Source organism: Carassius auratus, chromosome 12 (genome assembly GCF_003368295.1).
Source record: "Carassius auratus strain Wakin chromosome 12, ASM336829v1, whole genome shotgun sequence".
Lineage (NCBI taxonomy): Eukaryota > Metazoa > Chordata > Actinopteri > Cypriniformes > Cyprinidae > Carassius > Carassius auratus.
In genome coordinates this window covers 5,464,908-5,482,164 of record NC_039254.1, presented here as the reverse complement: position 1 = coordinate 5,482,164, position 17,257 = coordinate 5,464,908, and the positions used below count along the sequence as shown (strand labels likewise).

At 36.2% G+C, this 17,257-nt stretch overlaps 2 protein-coding genes across 5 annotated transcripts; one reads left to right on the top strand and one right to left on the bottom strand.

Moving 5' to 3' along the window:
- Nucleotides 1-4,124: 4,124 nt before the first annotated feature.
- Nucleotides 4,125-6,935, top strand: tectb (tectorin beta). 2 transcript variants are annotated; one of them, XM_026276516.1, is made up of 11 exons: nucleotides 4,125-4,219; nucleotides 4,383-4,458; nucleotides 4,578-4,768; nucleotides 4,857-5,008; nucleotides 5,118-5,190; nucleotides 5,489-5,592; nucleotides 5,671-5,754; nucleotides 5,841-6,003; nucleotides 6,092-6,170; nucleotides 6,252-6,284; nucleotides 6,502-6,929. In XM_026276516.1, exons 1-11 carry the CDS (start codon nucleotides 4,217-4,219, stop codon nucleotides 6,564-6,566), a joined length of 1,023 nt encoding a protein of 340 aa, XP_026132301.1. In that variant the 5' UTR covers nucleotides 4,125-4,216; the 3' UTR covers nucleotides 6,567-6,929. The 2 variants fall into 2 exon arrangements, with proteins under 2 accessions (XP_026132301.1, XP_026132300.1); XM_026276515.1 differs by having other exon boundaries at nucleotides 6,252-6,935.
- Nucleotides 6,936-7,000: 65 nt separating this feature from the next.
- gucy2g (guanylate cyclase 2g) lies at nucleotides 7,001-16,275 on the bottom strand. 3 transcript variants are annotated; one of them, XM_026276511.1, is made up of 21 exons: nucleotides 15,953-16,275; nucleotides 14,678-15,026; nucleotides 14,176-14,300; nucleotides 13,731-13,910; nucleotides 13,492-13,636; nucleotides 13,266-13,401; nucleotides 13,078-13,181; nucleotides 12,828-12,994; nucleotides 12,043-12,168; nucleotides 11,868-11,951; nucleotides 11,674-11,778; nucleotides 10,934-11,005; nucleotides 10,460-10,784; nucleotides 10,159-10,336; nucleotides 9,922-10,062; nucleotides 8,957-9,149; nucleotides 8,519-8,693; nucleotides 7,917-8,015; nucleotides 7,732-7,823; nucleotides 7,342-7,443; nucleotides 7,001-7,132 (listed from the first exon to the last, which is right to left on the bottom strand). In XM_026276511.1, the coding sequence occupies exons 1-20, from the start codon at nucleotides 16,130-16,132 to the stop codon at nucleotides 7,351-7,353; spliced, it is 3,069 nt and encodes a 1,022-aa protein (XP_026132296.1). In that variant the 5' UTR covers nucleotides 16,133-16,275; the 3' UTR covers nucleotides 7,001-7,132; nucleotides 7,342-7,350. The 3 variants fall into 3 exon arrangements, with proteins under 3 accessions (XP_026132296.1, XP_026132298.1, XP_026132297.1); XM_026276513.1 differs by lacking the exon at nucleotides 9,922-10,062; XM_026276512.1 differs by lacking the exon at nucleotides 10,934-11,005 and having other exon boundaries at nucleotides 7,002-7,132.
- Nucleotides 16,276-17,257: the final 982 nt, after the last annotated feature.

Sequence of the window (17,257 nt, the reverse complement as noted above, 5' to 3'; positions counted from 1 at the left end):
ATAAATTATCGTAATAATGACTTATCATAGATACACTCTGTATTTAAAGTGGTAGTAAAATAGTAAATGTCGCTTTTAGCCAGTCAGAGAAGTAGACAATCATTAAAGCTCTCTGCCTTGTCAATCATTTTCACCGTCAGGTTTGGTGACATCGCATTGGATGAAATGATATAAAAAGGCGGGGTTTAGAGTGAGAGCGTGAGTTTGACGCAAAATGGCTAGAGTTCTTTACTTTGCCGTTTGTAAACCAGTTCCATGTAACGTTTCTGAGATATTAGTAAAAATAAGTTGAAATAAAATAAATGTTGGGTCGCAGGAAGGTGTGTTTATTCATTTAGTTGATTCGTTGCTAAATTAACGCTATCTGTATAGATAAACAGCTTAAAACAACCTAACAAACCTTTATCCCATAAGGAGCATAATGCTTCTAAATCTGCAAGACAGATTATATGACTACATTTCCTAGCAGATGATCACTACATGTGCTTGATCTTTGGATAAAGATTTAGCTCCATGGTAGAACTACTAAAGACAACTATTTGCATTTAATTCAGCTCACTAATCTGAATGCAGTTGATGTCTCCAAGCAAGTTCTTTTTAAGTCTTGTCCAGACGTCCTGCTGGGTCTTAATTGTGTATTCACAAAGGAACAAGAACATTTGCATACATATTCTGGACACGTTCCTTTTTAATTATGCTAGTGTGCATAACAACATTTATCCTTGTTTTATAGTCTTTGGAAAAGGGGAAGGTTAGGCTTCAAAGACACAAGCTGCTCATGTGGTATCTCCAGTGGAATTCTCTCTTACAAATAACTACAGGAATTTCTTCCCATGAAATCCTGCAAAGTTATTCTGAAGGAGGTGTCCAAGTCATATCAGCAACCATATATTAGATTGTTTATCTAGGCCCTTTTGACATGTTTTGATTTTTGGCTGTGAAGAAATCTTCTAGGAAAGGTATAAAGTACAGATCTAGTTCAAATGAATTTATGTTTTTGTTAATACTGTGTTCTCATCAGCAAATTTGATCACGTGACTCCAGAACAGCCACAGATCAGGCCATTTTCTGAGTCAGCCACATCAGCTGGCATCAGTATTCAGAGTAAGTAGCTACCGCTGAGGTTGCCATGCCTTTTCCCATCACTCATTGTCTGCCTATTGCAAGCTGTGGCAGTTTATATTTACAAATCAAAGATTCAAAGAAATTTCAAGAATGCATAAGTGTAAGAAAAACTTCTTCTGATTTCATTGTTGAGTTCTAGAGAGCTATGTCTTATGCAAAAGTTAATATAAATATAAAGCTTTAAATATAGTTTTCCCCCATAATGGGTTCAGCTGAAGGTTTATATTCTCTCAGCCAATCACTGTATGCATTGTAATCATGCTGACATCATCCATAGCAACGAGGTCAACCTCTTAGCTTAAGACTTCTCTCTATTCCTCAGTAAACGTTTGTGTCAGCAGCCTGGTGAATAGGTTTTAAGAGAAAACTCTTACCTAAATTTTTCTATTGCTATTTAGGAGAACTCTTAGTGGTAAGATATGAATAAGGGCCTAGGCTTAGAAATCACTATTCTTTCTCATATATCCAGGTTTTTCAAAGAGGGCGACAACATATATATTTATTTTAAGTTGTTTTAACTTATTTTAATGCTTGTTTTTGTCTTATTTTAAATCATTTGAAGTCATCTTAAGGCTTTAGAAATTTGCAGAGGCCTCCTGTGTGCTTTACAGGAGATTGTCCTTGATTGCATATTTAGAACTTGGTTGTTAAAGCTTCACAAGGAATGCAGAAATATTTAGCATTGTTCATGGTATGGCATGCACACCTGATATTACATAACACAAAGGAGTCTCGGGACATCCGAACAGCTTGAACACCTGGAAGGCTCTTCATAGTCAGCTGAAACGCTAGCTGTCCCTGGGCTCTGGGCCTCAGAGTTGATTTGCATCTACCATTGTTTTTTTTCTCAGGCATTGAACTCTAATGTATCCCAGTGGTCTCCATTCTCATGATAATGAGCACAAGAGAAAGTAGCCTTTGCTGTGCTATAATTTTATCACGTGGGATATCAGGGCCTGTGCTGTCTTCATCTGATCATTTTACATCAGCACCAGTAATTAGCGAATTTTGGCTGTGTGTAGTTTTTGATCTTATAAAATAGTTATTTATAAAATACACACTCCTTTTATTTCTCTTTACCATCACCCTAATTTGTTAAAAAATGGTCGTTATGTTTAAAGCCTATAACATTATCTTTTTACAACACAGCAAAAATCAAATTCTTAAGGAGTATATTTGTCAAAAAAGCTAAGTAAAATACACACACACACACACACACACACACACACACACACACACACACACACACACACACACACACACACACACACACACACACACATATATATATATATATATATATATATATATATATATATATATATATAGGTGCAATACAATACAGAGAAGCTGATTCTTAATAAACATTCGTAAAGAATGTAGGGACTATTTTATGATTTGAAATATAATGTTATACTAACATTACAATATAACTGTCTACTCCAAGTCATAATAAACCCTGCTCTTTATATATGAACACAGTATCTTTGAAACACATCTGTCTACAATAACTTCCACACAGAGATTAAGTTTTAATTGAACCTGAACCTGCTGACCTCGTATTCATGATTCATACACATGAAGAAAGGCTAAACAGGGATACTTGCCTGTCCTCAAATTTAAGGAGACACACTGTCTGAGGATAAATGCTGCTTCTCTAAGTGCCCTGCTTTCCTTGGAGGCTGAAACACAATCTCTGTGAATGGCACATCCTTTGACTATCAGATTGTGTGTGCTTGTCTTCAGTCTTCTTACCTTATCAGGGGGCCCATCTTGATCTATACAGGCCCCATCTATACATTCTGCATCGTATGTTTGATTACAGAAATCTTAAAGGCTCTTTGTAGACCAATTCCCAAGTGTGATGTTTTTGGGTTGTGTGACATTGCCAGTTCATGGGTGATGACTTGGGTGGTATATTTTGGATCTAAGTGCCCCTGCTGCCATGAATCGTTATCAGTCAGATTCAGGGTTCCGGAAAAAGCTTGTTTCCTGACCTGCATTGCATTGTAAGTTCCTGTAAAGGGTTGTGGGTTGTCTATGCCACAATGTAGCTTTTCACTTAACGATGCATTAATTAATGGACTTTATGTGAATTACTTGTAGGTTATTGTGATAAATCATTTTACATCAAACTATTGCTTCTGGGTATAATATTGTTGTGTTTTTATCAGCCGTTTGGACTCTCATTCTGATTGCACCCATTCACTGCAGAGGATCCATTTTTGAGCAAGTGCTAAACTTCTCCAAATGTCTTCTGAAGAAGAAACCACCTCATCTAAATCTTGGATGGTCTAAGGGCGAGTACATTTTCAGCAGATTTAAATTTTTGCGTGATCTTTATCCATTAATGACGCCAATTACTGTCCTTTCACTCTAAATAAACAGCATGAAGATTGTGCACAGCTGTATTACTGTTTTGGCTAAGCTCAATGAGGCTGACCTTAATGACACTGGGCCTCTTTAAGAGGCAGTCTGGCATGACTAGGGCGCATTAGATATCTACTGATGGCAATCCACTGATCAGCATGTCCGCCTGGCAGAGACGAGAAGTATTACATAACCTGGAATGAGTGTAAATTGGAAGCTAATTTTCAAACTCTCTGAAAAAAGATGCCCATTTCTATTAGATCTTCAAGTAGAAACCAGAATTTGCAGGTAGGAATGATCTTTGACAACAGAGAGGTCCTATATCAGAAACTCATATGAAGGGCTGAAATGTTGCTGGGAGTTTCATTTTATGTGGAAATGAAATAGTAATGGACAAAATGACCATGTTTTTGATTAAAGATGAGAAAATGGTCTTTCCCCTTGAGAGCTGGTCATTTAAAAGTCAATGTCTGGCCAGCACAGAGAGCTTTTGTGCTTTCCTTCACAATGCTATCACCAAAAGTCCTCACCAGACTGGCTGACCAAAGAAGCGAGGGGGGTTACAGCCTACCTGTGGAGCTATAAAGCAGCTCTTGTGCCGACTTCAATGAACTCTGCTTTTAGGATTTATCATCATTTGCATGCAGAAGATCTGCACAGGAACTATGCAAACCTTCTGCTAGAGACCTGAGCCAACGCTTCTTCTAGATTCTGCATTGGGATGGTATGAACATTAATTGTAACTCAAATATTATGGTGCTATTGTATTGAAAATAATCACGTTAGCATTAAATATAGATAATCCAGGTCTTGAGTGTGCTTGTATCATGTATAAAATCTTGAACAGAGACATTTTAGGTAAATGTAACAGTGCACTCTTTGTTCAGAGTTATAAAATGGCAGCTGTTGGTGTAATCTTCATTCTCCTCCCCATGACATGGGCCTGTGCCCCTCAGAAAGCTGGTAAATGCTTCATATTTTTAACATCTCCTCTCATTGTGGATCAAAAGGCTGTGTATTTGTTGTAGGCATGATTTAACTGGCTAGATAATCCTGACAGACCAATTTGTCATCTGTTTCAGATTACGTCATGGTGTCATGTTTTCCCAATGCCATCATTGCAAACGTGCCCGAATGTCCATATGGATGGGAGATTGGCCAGCTGTCACTGGGCGGCATGTGCTACAACGGCATTAACACTCCGGGCTTCTATCGTTTCACCATCCCAGACCTGACTCCAAAAAATTACTCCTACTGCGGCACCCTGTCCGAGGTGAGCCGTTTGATTGGTTTAATGTATCCTAACAATTATTTAATCAGAAAAAGAGTTGAAAATTTATTGGCTTCTATCTTCCTCTCAGTATGTAGGAGGCAAAGACCCACGGTACATATTCTATAACTCAATAGTATCCAACGACTCCTCTCTCACTGTCCGGAACCAGCCCGTCAACTACACATTCAGCTGCACTTATAAAGCGGCTTATCTGGTCAACAATGCTGTTTTTAGCCAAAGGTAGATCCCGTTACACTGACGTCAAGTCTAGTAGGTGTAGATTTCATAGAGCCTGTGCATTCTGACCGTTGACTTGCAGCGTCTTTACTAAACCCTCTGCTTCTTCCAGAGTGGCAACAGTTTATGTCAACAACGGGAGTTTAGGTTCTTTTAAGTCTCAGTTGTCTATGAATGTGTTCACAGTGAGTACTTACGCTCTCCTTAAAAGTGTCCAGTGATGACGAATATACAAAAGAAAAAAAAATATTTCCATGTTATTTGTGCGCTATTTTCCCCCAACAATTATTGAAAATGCCTTATTAAATATATAATAAAATAATAAAAATCAATTAAAAAAATGTAGTATTGTATTTTTATTATACATGTTATTATATATTTGTAAAATAAAATTAATAATATATATATATTTTAGTTTTACAAATATATTAATTATATAAAACCCTGAATTTGAGTGTGTGTTTTTTTCTTTGGGGTTTGTAGAACTCAAAGTTCCTCTATGCAAAAGATGCACCATATGTGATTGACACATCAGAGATCGGATCTGAGGTTTTCATTGGCATTGAAGCAAAAGGACTCAGTAATCGGTGAGTTGCTCAAAAAAAGTTGTGTAATTTGATCAAATGCACAGTCAGTATAAAAGACTCTTTATTTAATGTCTATAGATTCAAAGTAGTAATAACAAATTGCTGGGCAACACCTACTCCATTTTCAACAGACAAGAAACGGTGGACTTTAATTCAGAACAGGTAACGTTTTATTGTCAGTTCAGACTATTTTGATTCATGTTACTTTGATTCAATACTGCTCTAATATATTTGCTCTTGGTTGACAGCTGCTCTTTAGACAACACAGTCATCATATTTGAAAATGCGAAAGACAGTCGGTCCATGTTCAAGTTCAACTCGTTCCGCTTCCAGCGGCTAGAGAAAGTTTCCACCGTGTGGCTCCATTGTGAGGTCCAAGTATGTGATGGGGAAAAGCTATTCTGTCAGCCGGTGAGTATCTGTATCAATTTAAAGCTGTTGCACTGTAGTTTTAAATAGATTTCTGTCTCCATTGAAACTCTTCTTAACTCTATCCAAGACTCCATGTACATCAAGAAGCACTGAATTTGAGCCTGATCCTAATGGAGGGATCCTGACTATGGAGTTTCAAGTCAGAGGTATTTAAGATTTTGACTTCTGCATGATTCCAATTTGATATTCAATAACATGTATTTAAAACCTCATAACTCTGTTTACAGCACAACACTCCTCTAGTTATATTCATCCTGCAGGTAAGTTAGAACTATCAATGCAATGCAGGACACATGATTTTCATATATTTATATATTCTATATTTAAGTACACCACCGTTTTACAGCATTACAGCTGATTTTATATTCATTAAAAATCCTTTTTTTTTCAAATTTGAAACGATCTTATCAAACATAACCAAGTCAAGTTCTTGATATAATGTTAAATATTTCCTGTTCTTGTTCTTCTATTTAACAGGCCCATTTCTGTGTCTGCTGGCCATATTTCTACTGAATGAATATTTAGGATATTTCAGTTGGTAATGGGGCCAGATGTAGGTCACTCAAATGCAATGAATCATGCCTTTGCACTCATACAATTACAGACAAATATTTCAAAATAGACACGCATGCATGAATACACCCACACACAGCAACCATACGTGTCTCAGGGAGTGTATTCCTTTGCAATGTTCACTTGCATTTTTTTTTCATTTTTTTTTTACAGTTTTTTATTTGGGTATTCCTTGCATGAATATTGGTAGAACGAGAAAATAATCTCTGAAGAAGGTATTATCAATTGTTAATCTTTAGTTGAACAGAAAGAGACATATTCTTGTTTTTATCTTGTTTGCATGATATACGTATAAAATATTTTGAAATGTAAAAAAAAAAAAAAATACATTTTAAATAAAATTGTTGTTTTTTGTGATAATGTCCTATAATCCAAGAGTATATATCAAATCATGGTCAAACTAGATATCGGGTACAGTAAGTGTGTGTATTTCTGTCATTTTAGCCATGTCTGGAATCCTCTGGATCGCTCTTCTGCCTCCATCATTCATTGGGGTTGCTTTGTTTTTCTCCTGTTTAGATATGACATAGCAAGACTGTCCAAAAACAGTGTGTCAGGTCTTCATAAAGCACTTCCTTTTAATTAGCATGAACACCTCAAACTGTGCTACTATATATATATATATATATATATATATATATATATATATATATATATATATATATATATATATATATATATATATATATATGTTGATATAAAATATAGAAATCTATAAAAAAACGTAAGTGGCTTGATACTTACATCTGTTCCTTACTTGGGACTTGCATCACAGTCCTGGCCAATGGGTGAAAAACTGAATCCAGATTTGCTTATCAACCAGAACGTTTTCTGTCTTCCCTTTCCCTAGAAAATACAGCAGAAATATGAATAGATGCACAGACATGGCATAACAGTAAACACTGTTAACTGTACATACAAGTTTGAGGCCTCCATATTAAAAATACTATATTAATATAATTTACATCATAACATTTCTTTGTTTTATATTGTTTTCAATCCTAAAACATAGATCTTATTTCCAGGTTTGTATGGGGGAAAAATAGATCATAGTTAGTGTGATCTTAGACTTTTGGAGCCCACTGTATAAAAAGTGGCATTATACAATTATTTAATAATTATTTCACATTATACCTTTATTTCTATATCGCCCCTCTCCTCCAGTTCAAAATTTCCCATCTTGAAGAGAATATCAGCAGTGCTCTGGGAGACATGGATTCTCAGTGCTGAGAAGGAAATCCATTATTATTATTATTATGTTGACTGATTAAATATAGGTGAAATAACTTATAGCTGCTAAAAATGAGGAAAGTCCTTACGAAGACTGTTGCTCTCCATCCTAGAAGCTGTGTTCACAGTATCACCAAATAAACAGTATCGGGGCATTGTACTGCCTACAACTCCAGCAACCACTGGGCCTGTATATTTAAAGGACAGAAAACGCTCTGGTTACTAATGTAACCTCGGTTCCCTGAGATAAGGGCATTGCATCAAGCATTACATAAAAACGCATATGGGGAAAACTCCTGTTTTACTCTTTACTGAAGCCTGATTTGTTCACGTTTGTGTAGCTGCACAAACCAGTGGTGCTTCAGCCCACCAGAAAGGCCGGAGCTGACCATTATATAAGTCAGCGCCATTCATCAGATCATTGTACAGTGCTCTTTTCCATCCTCAGTACCACGACTGAGGTGAGACCCTTGAGTAAGGCATCGAACCCCCAACTGCTCTCCTGGTGCCGCAGCAAAAATGGCTGCCCACTGCTCTGGGTGTGTGTTCATGGTGTGTCTGTGTGTGTTTGTTCATTAGTCACTTGGATTGGTTAAATGGAGAGCACAAATTCCAAGTATGGGACACCATACTTGGCTACACGTCACATCACACACGTCACTCAAATGACTAATAGTGTATACTTCCATACCAGAATTGATCCCAATCCGTAAGGCCAATTTTTCATTAGGCAGATGCCTAATTTTGAACCTTTTGATGGCAGATAGGAAGTGGAGTGCAATAGTTGAGATCTCCTCAGCATGACGAGTACCGTTACTGATAGGCAGTCCACTGGCCACCATATATGCATCCCCTATAGTCTCCACCTACCACAGAAATAACATTAAGAAATAAGTCAATATGATGAACTAGAAATAAAATTGTATTGATAGAAATATATGCTCATTAAAACATTAAAACATCAAGAAGCATTCATTAAGTCCTTCTTCCATTCATGTCACATGCATCCCCTATAGTCTCCACCTACATGTTTTAATGTTAATGCATTCAGTCCGAATATTTTGACAAGCACACCAGCAGAGCTTGAATGGGCAGAGTTGCGTTTCAAAGTGAATATTGTTTTATTTACCTTGTAGACATCATATAGCTTGATGATCTCATCGAAAAGACTGTAGAGGTCATTGAGGATGGTGACCACCTCCAGAGCTGAGCTAATGGAGCACATGGCGGTGAAACCCACAATGTCAGAGAAGAAAATGGTCACCATGTCATAACTTTTGGGCTCCACTGGTTTTCCAGACATTAATTGATCAGCAATATACCTGTACGAACACACTGCCATCAGCGGACCCATAACCAAGAGGTTTTATCAACACTGACATTTTAGGTCAAAATGTATATGAATGTATAAGAAACAATGTAAAAAGTCCCTAAGGGGATGTGGAGATAAAAAGAAAAATATTAGATGATTCCCCCAAGAAACTTTGCAGTACTCACAAAAACGTCTAAAATATAAAGATATGAGGTGAGAGAAATAATTGTATTTCTGTGCTTTTGCAATAAAACGCAAATGGTTTGCAAACTAACACAAAGTTTCTTGGAGGATAGCAATACTTTTTCACAACAAGGCAATTATTTGGGGCGGGTGGGATTTAATAATTTTTACATGTAAAAGTCATACAAGTTTTGTGCAAATGTTTTGCGAGCAAACACAAAAGTGTTTCCTGTGGAACACAAATTGTTTGTGAAAACATTTTTCCTCCCATCTCAGTCTTATTAAAAAAAACACGTTAAGCACCTTTCATCCTCACATTATAAATAGCTCTATGGTGTAATAAAATATAATAACTGATATGGTTTCCCAATTAATAATGACTCCTAAAAATACATGTATAATAAAATTTGAGAACATTTTTAAAACATAAAATACATTTGGATTCTCTAAAGTATTTTATGTCAACTACCCAAATAGACGATATAAGAATCAAGTATGTAACTGCTTTTATGGCAATTATTTTGCTAACTGATAATGAGTAATGAAAAGTACATTAACAAAATGTCATTGTCCCAATGATACTAACAAGGTTTGTTTACTTTGGCAGCATGCTAGATAGAAGCTTATCAGCTCTACTCTTTTCTGCTGTGAGCTGATTGGTTCTCTCTTTCACGACTTCTTCCAGATGATTGGCATAATTCTCCAGTTTGCTCACCATGTTGTCTAGGATGTTAACATGGCTAGGAAAATGATAAATCAGCACATAGTAAATCAAATTAAAATGTATATTTAGGAGGGTCATGAGCAATGGACAGACAGCTACATAAAACATGCACCTTTCAGGACATGCCTGACGTAGTTGTCTCCTGATCCTAATGAATGGGGGTCTGTGGTCTGGGTTCTCACTCCAGCAGGCTTTTAGCAAAGGGATGAGACGTTCATCACAGATGTCAGCAGACAAGGATGGTCTAAGGAGCTCGTCACTTATTGGAGTCCTTAACTGCTTGATAATCTCTAAAGAATGAAATAAAAAATACTGAAAGGCCAAACTTAATCCAACTGGATAAGGAATGGAAAATTGGGTGCAATGGTGGCAACCAGACTAATACATGTTAAGAAACACAACACAGGCATTACCTTTTGGTTCCAGATGAACATCATGATATGGGCCCGCCTCTGAACTGTGTATCAGCTCTCCCATGATTATGGCAAAGCTAAAGACGTCTCCTTTCTGGGTCCCATTGAAAGGGTAGTAGACCTCTCTCAAAAACTCAGGAGCAGTGTAGTACATCTCTTCATAATTTGGATTCTCCATTGAGATCATTTTGTGTTTGGTACCGTTTTTGAACTCCCACAAGCCAAAGCCGGAGAGTTTGATCTGCAGCCTGCTGTCCACCAGACACGTACTGGGCCTCAGATTTCCATGAGACTTCAGGCTGCTCTTATGTATGTACTCCATGCCCTGTTGGGAACATACCAAAATAAAAGGTCTCGCTTTTGGACCAGTGTTGTTCAAGATTTGAAGATCAAGATTTTCCAAGTGAATATGCAAACTAGAAATCTAGATAATCTAATGCAATGAAGGATACTACATTAAAACAACATACTCACATTAACAATGTCATAAGCAAAGGACAATTTGAACATCCAGTCCAGATCAATTTCACTGTTCCCAAGAACATCCTGATGTTTTAAAAGCAGAATGCCAAATATACTTAGAGTCTGTTGATGACTTACAATACAGATTCTTTTGACAAACAATGAGACCATTTTAAGATTATTTCAATCTTATTTTCAATCCAAGTTCTCATTTCTCAGATTTTCCATTTATTTATTTTTATTGTACAATCTTTTATGGCAGCATAAATTCAATACATATTTGTTTATGCAATATATATTTAATGCAAATGCAATAGAAATTGCACTGCTTGTTTTGTATTCAAAATAACAGTGTTAGACTAAACTTGTAGCACAGTATGTTTTTGATACACTAAACATTATACATTCACAGTTTTTTAGTATGGTGTGATGAAGAATAAATCAAGGAAAACTGTCCACAATGGTGGAATAATAGATATGCAAGAACTGGTTCCTATAATTTTTCAAGAGATTGGAATGGTTCTTAACCTTACATTGAAGAAAACTGAATGTAGAGACAATTTTCACTCAGAAATTGCTAATAAGTTCCACAATTACAAAGAAACTGAAAGAAACATATTGAATTAAACATAACATTTAGAAGTACTGAAGTGACTGAAACTGATATCATATTTAATTTAGTACTCCAGTAATATTTGTTATATTTACAACGTTAAAAAAGTTTTTTTTTTTACAGTATACAATATACACACCTTCAAGCTTCCTTTCTTGCAGTATTGCATTACGATACAGATATTTGGTGGCTCGATGCACAGACCGATGAACTGTACTAAGTTCTCGTGTTTCATTTCTTTCACCTACAGCAGGGATAAACACAAGCATTAGAGCATTAGCATACTATTGGCCTGTGACTTCACTGAATCTCTGAAAATATTGGGAATTTTACCATGTTGAACTCTGCAATGATCGATGGCTTCTTGACATCAGTGATGATTTGGTTTTTCAAATACTTTATCCCCACTTCGTTGCCCTGCACCATGAGCAAAGCGAGTGAGTTAGTTGAAATATCTGGGTTTAACATGTAAGACATTATTTTCTTACATGTGAATCAGAGTTTGTACCTGATAGAGTCCAATAGTAGCGTAGATGGCTTCTCTAGTACTACAGCTATTTGAGGAGAGCATGGATTGAGAGCCACTGCTTCCACATTTGCTTGGCGTTGTGCTTACAGACAGTGTTTGTGTTACCTATATAACCCAAAATAATACTGCAGTTTATGTGTCAATGTTCTGGCATTAAAATACGATGGCATTTTCATAGTACATACACATAACATAATACGGTAGCACTTTATTTTACAGTCCTGTTCCTCATGTACATACTATGTACTTATTATAGTAATTACAACAACTATGTAATAACTAGGTACTACTAACTCTGAACCTACCCCTAAACCTAACCCTACCCCATGTAGTTACCTTGTATTACCAGAACTTTCTTAGATAAATACACTGTAAGTACACTATAAGTACATGTTAGTACACGTACTGTCACTCTAACAAACTTTCACTCACCCTGCTAAAAAAGACCAGTTTAGAGTTAGTGAGATTAGCATGTTTGTCAAGGCTGGTTTATACTACATTCAGATTTTACATATACATTGATGGTATTGCCATTTGGTTTGGTGTTGTTATTTCTGCTAAAGCAACATAATTAGAAAGACTGATGCAAACTGATTAAGAATTTCACTGTAAAACTAAAAGTATAATAGAAACTATTTAGCATTTGTATTATTAACACATTCAGTCTGACTGTTCAAAATCACTAAACTAAACTAAAAATGTAATTATAGTAAAGATCTAAATCTTTCACTAAAAACAAAGTGAAAAGAACAAGTTCATCTTACTTTGGGCTCTCTGAGGATAGTTATTTCGTTGTAGTTGATAAGCCACCAGTTGGACTCCTCCAGACGAGACTGTAGACGGGTCTTCTGTAGAGTCAACAAAGCGATCAAAGCCACTGCTGCCACTCCTAACACAGGCAAAGCCACCAGCAGAACCAGCAGAGATATATCTGAAATCAAGTGGAAAGATGTTATGTCATTTCAAATACATAAAAATACTGTATGTATGCACAATTTATCAATGTCCACTTACCATTGTCTAACCATTCACAGAGCTCATTATCAAAACCACAGGCCAGATTATCTAGTGGAGGTTTTCCGTTTTTCCATGCAATGTTAGAAAACCTTGATGTGGGTCTGCAGAACAGATATTTTTCATATAGTCAAGAGTTTCAGCGTTAAATATAAGTAATGTTAACATATGCAAACTTTTGGTCTTACTTGATCATTTTCGAATGGCTGTCAAAGTCCAAAACAGAGACAAATTTTGTGACCGATTCTGTTTGTTGTAGGTCATATACTGAATAGTCAAGGTTCCTCTCTCCGTATTTATCAAAGTGAACCAGACCTGAAGCCCCTTTTATAAGAAAAAAGAAAACAAAAAGTTATTTGGGTTATTTGCAATCAATAGGTAAAGTACAAACATGTGCACGTGAGACAAAATTACCGTAAAACCTAATGTTGGTCCTGTCCCTGAGCTTCTGGAGAATCTCTCGTCCGTGCCGGATGTCTTTACCATTTTTAAAGGCTTCTTTAAGGCCCATTGCATAAAGTAGAACAGCATCATGTAAATAGGCAGCGTATGAGCTGACCTAAAGCATCAAATAGATCAAATAAAATTAGTTGAAAGCTGATCAAAATAAGGGCTACAAAAAATATGATTTTTTTCAAATAAAATATTCTCACCTCTTTTTCTGACGACAGGTTGCTGTAAAATGGTGCCCCTTTTAATCTCTCATAAACCTGTTCGAAGAAGTCATAGTAGTCATACCCTTCATAGGACTTCTGAGCCAGTACAAAGACCATGTCAAAAGCCTTCAGCATTGTTGTTTTATTTGCATCACCCATAGACTTCCACAGGGTGTCCTAATGAGGGAAAACATGAGAGTGTGGATTCTGTTTAAGGAAAACAGGAATTGTCACAACCGTAGTCTGATTCAGTTTTCAAATGCCGACAAATGTCCACTAGTCGACACATCTGAATTGCATACTTTGATATTATTTAATATTTAGCATTTATCAGCTTTTTTTAAACCTTGAATTTTTATTTTATTTATTTAAGCATTATTATACACTTTTCAGTGAAAAATTAAGAGAGATCACCTGCGTTTTCTGTGTACCATTTACTCACCACATTGCCACTGACCTCAAACTGCTGAAGCAGGAGGAAAACATACTCTCCATTCATTAGGACTTGTTTCTCAGCTTCTATCATGAGAGACATGGTATCTTCAGCATTAGCGAGCACAACCACCACTAGAATGAAAAGAATAACACTTACATTTTATAATCTCATAGAAACATTATTAAGACTTAAATGTTATTCATATAGTATGCAGAAGCGGTACGCTAACACATATGATATTTCAGATTCTTTATGCAATCAGATGACTGGCAAACATATCCTGCACTTTAGGTAATGGGGCTTGAGAAGAATGCTTATTTATCAAGGACTTTGATATTGTAACTGTTAAAGTGCAGATTAAGTGCTCTCTTCTTATGCCAACTAACTGCTTCAAGAGGAACAGGCCATGAGGGCATAAGGGCAAGATGCATTTGTGACCTTACACGTTTTACACACTGAGGTGTAAACTCCACCCTGAAAGATAAGTACTGTACTACGATTGACTCACCTCTTGCAACTTTAGAGATGATTTGCAAGTTTCTCTTTGCCAATTCTGGGTCACTGGTATCAAACTTAATACTAGCTGTCACTGTTACTTTGGCCCTGAGCTGCTTCTCCACAGACTTCCATAGAGCATCAACACTGTCCCATGTGTTTGTATCCGCACCTCCTCCGATCATAGCAACATACTTCCATCCAAAGAATTCCAGTGTTTTAAGCAGGATTTCTCCAACCCTTTTAATTGGAGGTACAATTTTTATAAAAGTGTCATACACCAGAATGTTATCCATTTTTGGTGTAAGGCCAACAAAGCCGAACATGGGAATGTTCCATGTGGAAGCTAGGAGCCCAGTGACCTGAAGGACATAAGCAAAAACTTCATATTAAAATATTTTAAATGTGTATATATTTATATTTTTATTTATATATTTAGTTTACATATTAAAATAGTGTGCATATTTGATCATTCCAAGGGATCGGCTATTTTTAAAAGAATTTTGGCTGTTTTAAAAATATGAAATAATAATAAAAAAAATTAATTCATGAAAACAATAGAATGCAAAATGACTGTGAGTGAATGCAACGTTTCTCAGAGAAATGCAAAACCTTTATGAGTGAATGTAAAAGCATTTAAATATATCCTCTATTTTTATTCGCTCATTACATATTTATTTCCATTATGTCTTCTTATAAACTTTATTGATTTGCAATACTGATACATGTAGCTCTTTATCAATTTCACCCCAAAATTAATGTCATTATTTACTTTTTTTTTTTTTTCACCTCCAAACTATGTAAGTCAATAGCTACCACCATCAGCTGTTTGATTACCAACACTCTTCAAAATATCGTCTTGAACAGCTGAAAGAAACTCATACTGGTTTGAAACAACTTAGAAGTGAATAAATAATGAAAAAAATATAATTTTGGTTGAATTATCCCTTTAAGTGACATAATTACTTTACTTTCATGATTTATCGACTTAAATAAAAATAACAAGGTTGCGTTATTGTTACGGTTAAGTTACCTTTTCAACTGGGGTTGTATTTAGACACTGGTGAAAATACTCTTTCTCACACATATATGCAAACATTATCAATGATTGAAAACACTGTTAAAACATTGTTATAAAAAGAATATGTAATTGGTGTGGTGGGGGTTTCAGTAGTCCCCCCCCCCCCATGTAATTCTTACTCAACTAATACTACTACTACTACTACTACTAATAATAATGATAATAATAATAATTGACCTGTATTAAATGTCAAAACAAGACACTTACTTCAGCCTCCTCAGGACAAGGTGGACCAAATAGAGCTGATGCATTTTGGTTCATTACTTGATCGATGAATCCCTGAAGTGAAAGTTTTGCGTTACAGTCTGTGTCCATGTACACAAAGTCAAATGTGAAATTTCCACTCAGAGCTGGATTTGCATTAATCTTGTCTATTGCAATCTGCATTGCAGACCCCAACCTTAGCAAACTGAAAGGGTAGGAAACGTTCAGAGGAGCTTGGAGACCAACCGTAAACTTATACTGGGTTGCCTTGTTGCAAATAACAGAGTTTGTAAGAGCTAATAAAGCAACAAAAATCAGCACCCACCATCGTGTGGGCCCTGTTTTGTCTAAGTCAAATCCTCCTGACATTCTACCTGCATAAAACTCAGTCACATTGATCTGCTTTCAGACATACAGGGGGATTTAAATGGACTTGTACCTTCCCTGGGGAAATTAATTATAAACAAGGGCTTTCTTTGGAGAAAGAGCACTTAGCACCTATAGTGCACATTTTGCATGTTCTCAGTACCATTTTTATTGTATTTTTACCATGAAATATTAATTTTCACTACCATGACCATATTAAATTCAGGTTTACAAATCACGCGGGGATAGCATGGATCAAAAGGTTTTAAACAAACTTCTTGAAGTTCATGCCAGCTCCAATTTTGCAGCATTGACAGCAACAAAAGGTAATACAAATAGCTCAAATCTGCATATTTCCTTTTGAGTAACCTACGTATCACTTCAACTTTGCCCTAAATTGATCAAGTCTGACCTCAATCGACAAGACTCAAATCCGCGGAGGCCTTGACGCTTTTATTCTTTTCATTTCATTGTCTATTATCAGAACAACAGATTACAAAATCCAAAGGTGCTCACGTCTTATCTGTCGTTACAGTCAAATGTCAAAGTTCATCTCGAACACTCTTCCTAAACTGCTGTTATGATGCTGAGGCAAATGAGGTTAGAAAACAGTGTGTCTTCGTAAGATCCTGTTGTGTCATGCTTAACCTAGGTTGCTAATAAGAGGTGTCACATGACTAGCCTAAAGCTGTTCTCTTGCTAACAAGGGTTTTAGGGTCCCAGCGGCCTCCCTGATTGTCACTATAAGCTGAAAAGCAGTAAATGATGGGTTGAATTAGCAAAGTGTTATTGCAAACCATCAAAGCAAAAGATAATCGTGATGAAAACCTGTAGTATTTGAGTGGGAGCAACTTCCAACCAAACTTTTACACCGTATGCAATTCAATGTCACGCTGACCAGCAAAGGTAAATGTCATAGTCCACCGTTTATATGAGCACTGT